Consider the following 13,159-nt stretch of genomic DNA (forward strand, 5'->3'; position numbering starts at 1 on the left):
CTATCTGCGCTAGCCGTCCCTAATTTTGCACTGTAAGACTAGAGGGAAGGCAGCTAGTCATCACCACCCACCGCCAACTCTTGGGCTACTCTTTTACCAACGAATAGTGGGATTGACCGTAACATTATACGCCCCCACGGCTGGGAGGGCGAGCATGTTTAGCGCGACGCGGGCGCGAACCCGCGACTCTCGGATTACGAGTCGCACACCTTACGCGCTTGGCCATGCCAGGCTACGGTCAATCCCACGATTAATTGGTAAAAGAGTGGCCCAAGAGTTGGCGGTGGGTGGTGATGACTAGCTGCCTTCCTTCTAGTCTTACACTGCTAAATTAGGGACGGCTAGCGCATATAGCCCTCGAATAGTTTTGTGCAAAATTCAAAAAACAAACAAACAATGTATCCAGTCTGTGAATCCGCTCCTGTCTCATTGCTACAAAATCCACCCCTGAAGTTGTCGCCCTGGATGCCCTATAAAAATGACAGTTAAATCCCAATATTTGATTTGTTTGTTTGTTTGTTTTGAATTTCGCACAAAGCTACTCGAGGGCTATCTGTGCTAGCCGTCCCTAATTTAGCAGTGTAAGACTAGAGGGAAGGCAGCTAGTCATCACCACCCACCGCCAACTCTTAAGCTACTCTTTTACCAACGAATAGTGGGATTGACCGTCAAATTATAACGCCCCCACGGCTGAAAGGGCGAGCATGTTTGGCGCGACGGGGATGCGAACCCGCGACCCTCAGATCACGAATCTTACGCCTTAATACGCTTAGCCATGTCGGGCTGCAACCCCCAATTTTCAATGAAACAAGAGCTAACAGTGGGTCGTGATGTCTAATATACTTTTTTTTTTAATCTGTCGGCTAAAAACCACGTATGGTTATGCGAGATAGCCCGTGAGTTGCTTCATACAAACTTCAAAAGAAAAAAAAAGATTAAAATAAGTTTCAAGTGAGGTTTAGTAGTGATGAGTGGCGCTATAAATTGTTGTAAACTCAGGTGTTTTGAGAAGGGGGTGTGTTATTTTATTGGATATATGTAAATTGTAAGTTGTGTTGTTATTGTTTTTACGAAAGAGAAGCAGTTCTAATGTTTATAAAATGGAACATAATTTCTCGAAGATTTAAATGAAATCATTTTTTAAAAAATTAATATTTATTTAAACACATAGACGTCTTCTTTGATGCTATGTAACTTTGTTTAAGCCTAGCGAATGAACCTAGCACGAACAGTCACAATGTTGCAGTAAATGCTACTGATACTATAATTTGTAAACTAATAGTAATACTGTTATTAATATAAAATATAATTTATAGTAATACTAATATTGCCATACCAATACGTCTATTGTTGTGTTACTGCTGCTACTAACTTCTGCTATTTCGAATCGATCTAAGGTAAAATGTGTAATCTATTGTGTTGAATGTATTGAATTGAAATTTAAAAGGGCAAAACATTGTAATTTTACTTTTAGGCCAAGCAAAGACAATAAAAAGGAGAAAAAAAATGTTTAACATTCTTGCCTAGTTCTTTTTTTGCAGTTACATTCCCCACTTTATGATGATTTATTTCCTTTTTTGGATACAGTTTTTTTGATCATGTAAATAAATGAAGACTTTAGAATAAAATATGACTGTGAGATGAACACAGTTGATTCATTTTGCTTTTTTTCTTTATTTGTCGTAAAGACTGTATCAATTTGATGAAAGAAGGAATCAAAGTATACTTCTGTTTGACCCAAAACCTTTGAAAACAACCAACAGTCATGAAAAAAAAGGGGTGCAAACTTTCTGTCAAAGAGGTCATTAAAAAAAATAAAGACGTTGTGCTACCTTTTTTCCAAAACCCTGGGAGTTTTTTGTTTTTTGAACGTGGTATTGCAAGTGAATATGATAACTTATGAAGCTACTTATGTTACATAGTAACATAGATCAAACTAAAAATTAGCCAAAAAATAATATTGTTAATATAAATTATTATATCAGTGTTATTGTTTATAGTTACACTAAGTATAGTAATTATTTCTACACAATTTACGTATTAAATTTCACTTAAGTTAAAATATAGTTTTGACTTTCCTATATACAAAAAAGGATATTAAATTTTTGGTGAGTGCTCAAAGGAAGGCTGCTTAAATGATTCTGGAGACAGAGTGGTTATCTCATGGAGATAGGTTATGACACCTTGTTTAATCTCGAGAAAATAAGGGTAAGGGGTAACATTATTAAAGTGTAGAATATTATCTATAGGACAATAAAAGGATAAAGGCCTCTCATTTTTTGTTGTGTTATTCTGGAGAGAATAGAATGAAAAAGATATGTTTTAAAGTTGAAACTACAGACTAGGCTCTAATTTAGATGTATTTTCATCAGCAGTAGTGTGGAGCTAGGAGCTAATAAGAATTAAGTTTACTGATAAGTCATTTGTAATTGTAGTGGGAATCATAGAGAGACTAGAGCTAGAATTTAGCGATTAAGGTGCTGATGTACAGGACATTATAGGTCATGTTTACAATTTAGTTGCTGTTGCAAAGGAACATTCTTTTTTTGTAAGGCATGTAGAAGCAAATGATGCTGGAAAGTGCAAGTTGAAACAACTGCTTAAAATTTGTAAAGAATTCTTTCAGAGGTTTAGGAATAGAAATAGGTTAGCAAGTCGGTAAGCCATATATGAATTTTTTTTTTTCATGTTAGGTGAAAGAATGATTTATGTAGGAAGATTTATTGTAAATAGCACTTTTGTTTTGTGGTGTTTATTTCTTTTGTTTATTATTTTAACTGTTTTATAGTCTCACATAGACATTAAAATTGGTTGGTCAGAGTCTTCACTTTTAATAAAAATTTTAGTACCATAGTAAGTATTTTAACATACTGTGTATTTACTGAACAGCAATTTCTCTTATGAGAGTAATAACAGCTATCAAAGTAAAACATAGTTATTATTTATGTCAAAGTTTTGTATGATCAACTAATATTTTATATAAAATTATAAAAAGAAACTCACCACTAATGGAAAAAATGTTTTTTTTTCAGAGAAATGTTCCATATGGAAAGGCTTACATTTCATGAACATAGTGACTCGGGAAAGTACAGTGTAAACTGACTAATAAATTTTAGTGTTTATCATAAAAATACTGGTATTAGTTTTGTTTTGGAGGGGTTTTATTGTGTTTGTTTTATCAGTTAAAAACCCAAAATCAGAAGCCCTAATTTTGATATGCTTGGAGCAACAGATAAACTGTTTTAATTAATGGGTTAAATTTTGGATTAAAGGTGAATTATATACTAGAAATGGGCTTCACATCAAGCAGGTGGAATAGTTGGATGTTTAACATAATAAATCTACAGACAGTAAGGGAATATTTGGTTTTTCAAGGCTGTCCTTGCACGTGCACACACACACACGTATGTATATAATCTTTTGGAAAAGTAAAAATATAAACAATGCTTTTCAGTAATCATTAATTATCCATTTAAACTTCTGTAAAGTTCTGGCTCCTTTCACAAGCCTTCTGCTCCCATCTTGTCTCTTATGCAAATCATCATGCATCATCTGTAAACTAACAGGAGCATGACCTGCTCATGTGATTACTTTGCTGAAGTATCACTTCTTATTTGGCAGTGTTTGAGTTTCGATGTGCTCTTTTTTTCTTTATTGCTACATGTTCAACTTTGTTATTCCAATGAAGTGGTTAATTTTCAACTTAATTTGATTTATTCAAGTTGACTATTGTATATGTTTTTATCAGTTCATAAAAGTTGCTTTTTCTCTGCACTCATGTTTGGTGTAAACTTTCTATGCAATGAATCCTGAAGTTCATGCTTCCACTTTGGGGGTTACCAAAGTGAAGTTAACCTTATGATGGCTTTATGTGTTTTATGCATTGATAAATTGTACATTACATGGTTCAGAATGTGTCAGTCATTATCGTTTCTATCTTGTAGTGTCTCCTAGGCCTAACTCAGTTGTCACAGAATTATGTCTCAAGTTTGTGATGTTTTCTCTATGTCACTTACTTTCAGATTTCCTCCTTACCCTGACATTTGTGTTCATACTGATCATTTAGTCTCACTGTTACATAAGGGGATTAGTATGTTGTGCTCCCCAAGGGCTTTGAATTATTCAGCTGTTTCCTATGATCAGGCTGTCTATTAATTTTTATATTCGTAGGTTTTTCATTACCTGCTTTGGGGGATGAGTTCTGAATTATATATCTCTTGTAGTTTTATATGTGGGTTCTTTGTTGTTGGTATATGAAAAGTCATGATGCTATATTAGCTTAGGTCCATTTAAGTGGGGTTTCCCGTTGGTGTAAAGTCCCAGGAATTATCAGGTCTAGGATGTGGTTGCTCCACCTACATTCCATCCTTCAAATATTACAGTGATATGTCTCTGTTAGAGTCTGGTTTACCTCCATCTTCCAACCCCCTCCAAATTCACTACCTTTGGTTTCTTATTTTTCTGTTTCCTTCCCTACTCGAGCAACTGTGACCAGCCAGCATTTGTTGGAAGAGGTTCAGTAATTGCTCTGGTGTTGGACAGTCAAACCTGTTCCATTCTTCCTGGTTTTTCTTGGCAACTGGTAATTGATTTTTCTTGCCTCGAACTCTTCCATGTTCACCTTGGAGTTCTTCTTTCCCTGAGATGGGTGTTTCCTCTTGGGTTGTGAATATTATCTGTGGACGTCTCCTATGATTACCTCACATGACAAGATAATTTTAGTTATTCCTTCCCTTGGTGTGGACTCCTGTACATGGTGAGGGGACCTCCCAGGGAAGGTTCTGTTCTATCTGGTTACCTTCTCTGGAATCTAAACATCCACCCACGTGTTTGCCGTGCGTGGCGACCCGTGAAGGGGAAGAGAGGATCCTGGTGGTTGAGGGGTCGAACCCTAACACACCACTTTGGCCTTGAATTCCTGTAGACGGACAGCCTTTGGGTGGCCCCCTTTGGGTCAATCGGCTGGTCCACTTGGGCTAGAGTCAACCAAGTACCAGTGTTGGACGTTTTCAATGGGTGTTGTGGACATTGTGTCTGATGCTGGTGTTTGGGTATAGTGTTCACTTAAACCCTGGCATTGCTGCAATGTCCTTGCATGACATTGTAGTGCGCCCCTCATAGGGCTCCATGGTGGGTGGGGTCAGTGGGTACCAAAATTTTACTTTTTCCTATGGATCCTCCAACAAAAAATTTAAATAAAATACTGAAAAAACAGTCAATAGGTAAATGACCATGTCTTGAAGACTCTAAGCAGTCTTCAACATCTGTAACACCTGTACCCCATTTTCTTATTTTTCTCTTTCAGAAAAACCTTCAGGGCAAAAGTCCCCCTTTTTTATTCAGAAGGGACTAGAGGGACTTACTGGCTCTCCAAAGTCAGTAAAGAAGCTTTGATCTGGAGACATATTGGTTGAAACATCCACATCCCAACACAGTGAACTCCTCTTGAATTCAAAGGCAATTGGGGATGTACCTATTGAGGTTACACCCCATGCTACCTTGAATTCATCATGAGGAGTTATTGTTGAAAAGGATTTGAAGAACATCCTCGAATGAGAGATTCTTGCTGGTCTCTCCACTCAAGGAATTTCTGCAGTGAGGCACATCTCCACTCGCAAAGACGGAGTTACACTGCTGACAACTATCCTCGTTTTGACATTTACATCACCACGTGCACCTGCCACCATTAAGGCAGGTTATCTGATTTTCAGGGTACAGCCGTACATTCCAAACCCTCTCCGATATTTCCAGTGCCAGAGGTTCGGCCACTCAAAGACTTCCTGTCGTAGTTCCCTGACGTGCTCGTTGTGGTGGCAAGGACCACGATGCCTATGAGTGTCACATGGACCCACATTGTGTCTACTGTAATGGTTCCCACCCTTCCTACTTTTGTTCTTGCCCAAAATGGTTGGAGGAAAAAGAGATGCAGCATTTGAAAACAACCCATAACATTAGTTATCCTGAGGCTCGGAAAGCGCTGTCCACCACTCCATCTCGACATATGCTGCTGCACTGCTCCACAACTACAGTGGGAGTGCGGACAGACCTACCTCTGTACCTCCAAGAGAATCGTTTTGAAACAAATGAAAAGCCTTTTGACCTCCATGGTTAAAAAAGGTTGATGAATCACTTCTACACCCATCTCTGTTCCTCCCATACAGTTCAACAAATGTCAAGATCCACATCATTCAGTTTCAAATACAGGCATTTCTTCTGATACATCTTTTTCTCCAATCCCATGATGCAAAACAATCATTTGTTTGCATTCTCAGTCACTGGAATCATCTTCCAACAACAAAGACCTGCCCAATCGACCCAGGGCAGGATCCATGGAGGTCGATAGACCTCCTCCGACTAAGGACAGTAAGGAAAATAGACATGGTCATAAACAGAAGGGTTCTCCAGTCACTTCGCCTACCCATCATTAAAAATGGCCACCTTTATACAATGGAACTGTTGAGGTTTACGTTCTAATCTTGATGATACCAAAACACTAATTGCTTCCTACCATCCTATACTTTCCTTACAAGAAACATTTCTAAAACCTGGTGATACAGTAACCATTCGGCAGTTTTCTCTGTACAGAAATGACAGGCTGTGTGATGGACGAGTACATGGAATGGTGGCACTATTGGTTGATCAGCATGTGCCCACCCTGTCTTTGTCACTCAACACACCCTTGGAGGCTGTAGCCATCCGTGTTTCTTTGGGTCATACCATCACTGTTTGTTCTCTGTAACTGTCAGCTGGAGAGACATGTGATCAATCAGACCTTGATGCTCTCATTGAACAGTTGCTGTCTCCATTTCTAATCCTGGGGGACTTTAATGCACATAATCCCCTCTGGGGAAGTGCTGTTATTGATAGAAGGGGTTGCTCTGTAGAGCGCATGCTCTCTGATCACAATCTTTCTCTTTTTAATACTGGTTCTTCCACTTATTTTCATGCACCTAGTCAGTCCTTTACCACTATTGATCGCTTGGTTTGTTCCCCTTCATTATTTTTCCATTTTTCATGAAGGGTTGACAATAATCTACTAGGCAGTGATCATTTTCCTATACTTTTGAGAGAGACTGGCCGTGGTCCATGCCACTCTACCCGCGTGCCCAGGTGGAAGCTGGATCAGGAAGACTGGTCCACTTTCACTGCTCTCGCAGAACTTGATCCTGTCAGCCATCAGTAGATGACTGTGTGGCAGCAGTAACTGACTGTATTATACAAGCAGCTGCTCAGTGTATTCCTAAAACCTCAACACGTTTTCCACGATATCCTTGTTCGTGGTAGAATCCTGCTTGCCACTTGGCACGGAAGGCTCAAAAACGGGCCTGGGATACTTTCCAAAGATATCCCACACTTTCGAACCACAATGCTTTCCAACGGGCCTGTGCACATGCTAGGTGGGTAAGACATCAAAGCCAGAAGAATTCACATCTAGCTTATCTTCTACCACCAGTTCCAAGGTCATATGGGACAGGATTTGAAAGGTCAGTGGGCACTACAATTTTGTCCCCCTCTCCATCTTACTCTCTGATAGCCATGAGAAAACTGATGTCCAGAACATCGCCAATACTTCTGCTTGTTCCTTCACCTTCTTGGCCATCAAGACTCGGGCATAGCATTCACCTCTTTCCTTTCGAACTGACTGTCTTTATGAATATAATTGTCCCTTTACACTGGTTGAACTGAAAATGGCCCTTTATTGGTCTGGCAGTACCTGATGATGTACACTATGACATGCTGCGCTACCTCTCTCCTGCTTTTCTTGATATTCTTCTAATTGTTTTTAACTGGATCTGGCAGGAGAATGTTTTTCCTGATGCCTGGTGCCAGGCTATTATCTTACCTTTCTCTTAACCTGGGAAAGATCCCAAGATTCCTTCACGCTACTATCCAATTGCTTTGACGAGCTGTCTCTGTAAGACCTTAGAGAGGATGGTTAATGCTTATCTTGTATGGTTCCTCAAATCAAAAACCTTCTCTCTCTAACGTGAGTGTGGGTTCCGGCGACAGCATTCCACCACAGACCACCTAATTCGACTTGAAACATCAATCAGAGAAACCTTTCTCAAATGCCAACATCTTGTTTCAATATTCCTTGATATTGAGAAGGCTTATGACACAACATGGAGGTATGACATTTTGTGAGACCTCCATATATATGGGTTAGGTGGCCATTTACCCATGTTTATTATAAATTTTTTAATAGACAGGAGATTCCAAGTTTGTGTGGGTTCGACACTTTCCCGTTCTTTTGTACAGGAACTTGGGGTCCCTCAAGGCTGTGTCTTGAGTGTCACTTTTCAGTATAAAGATTAATGCCATCACTGAACAACTCCCTCTCGTGTCAGTCGTCGAACATGAGATATATTGAGTGGTAACTACAAACTGCCCTCAATCGTGTACTGAAGTGGACTACAGCAAACAGCTTTAATTTTTCTCTCTCTAAAACTGTTTGCATGCACGTTTGCTGCCAACGGTGTATTTATTCTGATCCTGAACTCCGTATCAGGGAAGTTTTGCTGCCAGTGGTCCCTGAGACCAAGTTCTTGGGGCTTATCATAAGCTGGCCTTTATACCACACTTAAAGCAGCTATGGGTCAAATGCACAAGAGCACTGAACATCCTCTATGTCCTCTCTACTGCCAGTTGGAGAGCGGATCGATGTTCTACATTAAAGATATATCGTGCTCTTATTCGTTAAAAACTCGACCATGGATCAGTGGTCCATGGCTCTGCCAGACCCTCGGCCTTAAAGATGCTGGACCCCATTCATCATCAAGGTCTTCAACTCTGCACTGGGGCTTTCCACACCTCCCCAGTTGAGAGCTTATATGTGGAATCTCACGAACCTTCTCTACACCTTCGCCGTTTGCAACTGTCTTTACTATATTCTTTGAAACTTCGCTCCTTACCAAAACATCCCACTTTGGGATATGTTTTCCTTCCTCAGTGGGCCTTACTTTTTCAAAACAGACGATCTGCCATTGCTCCTTTTGGCCTTTGCATCCAGGCACAATTGGATGAATTGGGTCTGTCCTTGGAAAACATTGCAGAATCCACTGATCAGCTCATCCCTCCATGGCTTATTACAGCCCCCAAATGTCACCTTTCTTTAAGTCATCTGAAAAAGGCAGATACTCCCAATTGGAAGTACCATTTTTTATTTACTGAACATCTTTTGAACAACCTTTTTATTCCAATTTATACGGATGGTTCAAAATCAGGTGACTCTGTGGGCTCTGCTATGGTTTGTTGCAGTTTGGTGGTTGTGCGCAGAATCCCCTCTACAGCTTCTGTGTTCACTGCTGAACTGTACACCATATCTCTTGCCCTGGATCATATTGAAGCTGAGCAGTACTCCGACTGCACTATTTATACTGACTACCTAAGTTCTCTGCTGGCCTTGGAATCACTTCACATTGGCTCACACCCTGTTCTCGCTGATATTCAAAACTAACTGGCCCATTTCTCATTAACATCTACTTTTATCCATTTTTTCTGGATACCAGGCCACGTTGGTATTCACGGCAATGCGCTTGCAGACATGGCAGCTAAATCTATCTGCTCTGGCACTGTCACCACTGTGCCTATTCCCTACATAGACTATGGTCCTGTATTCAAGGCTCGGTTTTGTGCAAGCTGGCAGTCCACTTGGAGTGAGCAACGTGACAACTAGCTTTTTGAAATGAAACCCTATATTGGGCTTTGGCCGTCTAGCTTCCGTAAGATTTGGAAGGAGGAAGTTGTTCTGACTAGACTACGCATTGGTCACAGTTTTTTGACTCATCATTTTCTTTTATCTGGAACTGATGCACCAGTGTGTAGTTTGTGTAACACTCAAATCACTGTGAGCCACATTTTACTTTCCTGCCATCATTACGACTCTCAACGATGGCACTATTTTAACTATCTTCTCTCCCAGGGTTTTCTGTAACATTGGACAGTGTGATGGTGACACTGTCCACCTTGATAAAGTTTTTAGTTTTTTAATGGCCATTAATCTTTTTAACCTCATTTAAGTGTTTGATATTCATTCATTACACCTTTTTAATTGTGGTTACCTTTTCAGAGTCTCAATCTCTCCAGTTTAATTTGACGTTGTAAAATGGCCAGAACATTAAATAACTCGACACCAGGACTGGAAAGGCCAACTTAAGGTGACTAACACTGCTGTTTGAACTACCCGTTAGTCATCCTGGCGAGTTGTTATTACTCTTTTGCTGCATGTCATTTAACACTTTTATTACTTTTCCTTTTAGTACTGGCCATAATGACACATAACCTGGAACCAGGACTGGAAAGACCAACTTCAGGTGACTGAGAGTGGTTCTTGTACTTACCTGTTAGTCTTCCTGGCAGGTTATGATCATTACCATTCTGCTACAGGAAGACCTCTACAACTTTGTAGACTGGATGTCAACATTGGTTTTATGCCATTTTCTGTTTGAATTGCTGTTTTGTTTATACCTTTGTTTCCTTTTACGAATTCTACTCCATTTACTTGACTTTATCTTTTTACTGGACATTTGGCTACTCATTGTTACAATTTTGCTATGTATCTTTTAAAACTACTATTCTTTTACATTTTGATACTGGTTGCTATGACACATAACCCGAACCAGGACTGGAAAGACCAACTTCAGGTGACTGACGGTGGTTCTTGAACTTACCTGTTAGTCTTCCTGGCAGGTTATGATCATTACCTTTTTGCTGGAGTAAATACCTTACAACTTCTTATACTCTGCCTTCTATCTTAACATTGTAGACTAGGTGTCAAATTGGTTTTATCCTTTTTTGTTTTACCTTCATTTCCATTTATGTCTATTACTACATTTATTTATTTTTTTATTTATTTTTTTACATTTTTACCGAATGTCTGGCGCAGATAGCCTCGCTGCTTTGTGCCATAAAACACTAAATCAATCAATCAATCAATCTAAGCCTCATAATTTCCAACCTTGTATAATACATGATATTTACACAGGTGAAGAGTATACCTAGCTCAGAAGTGGTGTGGCTCCCTTCTTCTGATCTTTGGATCTATTTCTCTCATTATCAGGGGCATCTTTTGGACTCTTTCAGAGGAACTTCTTTTTCTCCATCACACTGGTCCTTTCTCCTTCTCAGTATAGAATTCTACCTGATCTTGAGATTGGAGGTAAATACTGTGTGGAAAGTTATAATTTTCCAATGCTGAAAATGTATTTTCAATAAGTACTGACATCCTGTCACACTTTCCACCTTCCTCCCATCTTCTCTGGTACTCGCACCTTCTGCCAAACTTCATAGTGAAGGTTCAGTGAAGGAATGTAGATAGAGTCACATGCATCACATTAACACGTAATGCTGCAGTTGGTTAAAAGATGATGTATGATGATACACATGAGAGATGTGTTGGAATGTAGTAATTCTAATGAAGGAGGATTGTAAGGTTTGTAGTTTGTTAAAGGAACAGATATAGAGGGCAGCACTGAATGAGAAATTACAAAAAGTTTAATATTTTTATTTACTGTATAATTATCAACATCTCACTCTCAAAATGATGAAAATATTGCATATAATATTAAGTACTGAATTAGCTTTGCTCAGAAGTTTTTCTTGTATATTATTATCTAAATGTATTATAAAAAATATTTTGTTCAGTATAATGTTAAACATTTTTATGCATAATTTTTCATTATAGATGTCACTATTGAAATTGCAGTAGATTCTTTTTCAAAAACTTATAGCCCATCACTGATGAGTAGAATACTGTTTTTAGTTTGTTGTCAAGCACAGTTTATATTCTTATCTTTCAGTTACCTGATGTTGCCAAATCTATATATGTTGTAATTCAAAACAGTTTAGAAGTCATTCAGTGCATAAACTGAGTTAGAAAAATATGCTTTAATATTGGAAAAATTAGGCAAATTTGCATATATCTGGAAAAAAACTATTTAAGTATTGTATAAGTGTTATTTGTGCAATCAGAAAAACATACAAAATAGTGGGATCTATTAGCTTAGAATTTGAGTTCACCTAACATTAGAACTATAAGGTTTTCATTTTTATCTTTAAAAGTGCAGTTTGAAACAGTACGTAATAAGTGAACAAAATATTTTCTATCATTTTTTTAGTTCTTATGTTTTCAGTAATGAATGAACAAAATATTAAGTATGTTCTGAGTTCATATGTTTGTGTATAATGATTTACAGAAAGAACGGAGCAACTGTTTTTGACAAGTCAGACAACTAGAACCTTGGATCTGTAACAAGATTTCAAAAGTACTGAGAAGTAGCATGTACAGATAGTTTGCAAACTGATACGTGTAAATACATATGATCATAATGAATGTATAGAACAATGGGAAATTAATCAGGTGTTGTTGTCCAACTGGTTGATTATCAGAAATCATGAGTGATGAAGGTAAGAATCGAATTGAGCTTAATATATTGCTCAGTAGATTTGATTAAAGTTTTATACAGAGTTTAATAGCAGATAATTTTATTTTTATAGTAATAGAAATGATTTACTTCAGTCTGACAAAATTAGTTTGTAAGCAGTAATAGCAGTTGTTTATTGCTTCAATGAGAAAACTACCCATTTAAACTGAATATTAAAATAAATGTACATAAGAAGGTCTGAGATTAAGCTTAGATACACAAATGTACGTACTGTTTGACATGAAGTGATATTTAACATATGTTCTGGATGGAATTAGATCACAACAATGTGAATGTATGATGTGCAATGCATATATTAGAAATCATTGTGTTTATGCACATTTTGTTTATTTTTAAATATTACTCTATAATACTTTTGAACAGTGCATGTGTAAGTAGCTACTAAATTGTGAAGTCAACTTTAATTGACTTATCCCATGTTGTTGTAGCTGAAACAAAAAAAATTTGCAAAAATATATACCTAACTCTTTGCAAAATATTATATTTCAGCTACACAAACATGGGGCAAGTCAATTAAAGTTGGCTTCACATTTTAGTTACTTCTTACATGTATATTGTTCACAAATAATAATAATAATATGACAAAATAACACTTTGTCATTTGTTTAGCATGTTTACAGAGATACAATGGTTTCTAAAAGTTAAACAAAATTACATACAAGTCCTGAATTGTGCAAGAAGTAATCACCAAATATTGACCACACATGCATTTGTAC

The 13,159-nt window shown here is 38.0% G+C and overlaps 1 protein-coding gene across 1 annotated transcript in view; it reads left to right on the top strand.

The window, feature by feature from the left end:
* Positions 1 to 961: 961 nt before the first annotated feature.
* LOC143244939 (sorting nexin-29-like) overlaps positions 962 to 13,159 on the top strand; it is a 34,975-nt gene continuing 22,777 nt past the window's right edge. The window contains exons 1-2 of the mRNA XM_076490527.1: positions 962 to 1,045; positions 12,195 to 12,405. Coding sequence (XP_076346642.1) covers positions 12,393 to 12,405 — 13 coding nt within the window. The 5' untranslated portion in view covers positions 962 to 1,045; positions 12,195 to 12,392. The remainder of the gene's footprint in view (positions 1,046 to 12,194; positions 12,406 to 13,159) is intronic.

The sequence above is a fragment of the Tachypleus tridentatus genome, chromosome 2 (genome assembly GCF_004210375.1).
Source record: "Tachypleus tridentatus isolate NWPU-2018 chromosome 2, ASM421037v1, whole genome shotgun sequence".
Classification (NCBI taxonomy): Eukaryota; Metazoa; Arthropoda; class Merostomata; order Xiphosura; family Limulidae; genus Tachypleus; species Tachypleus tridentatus.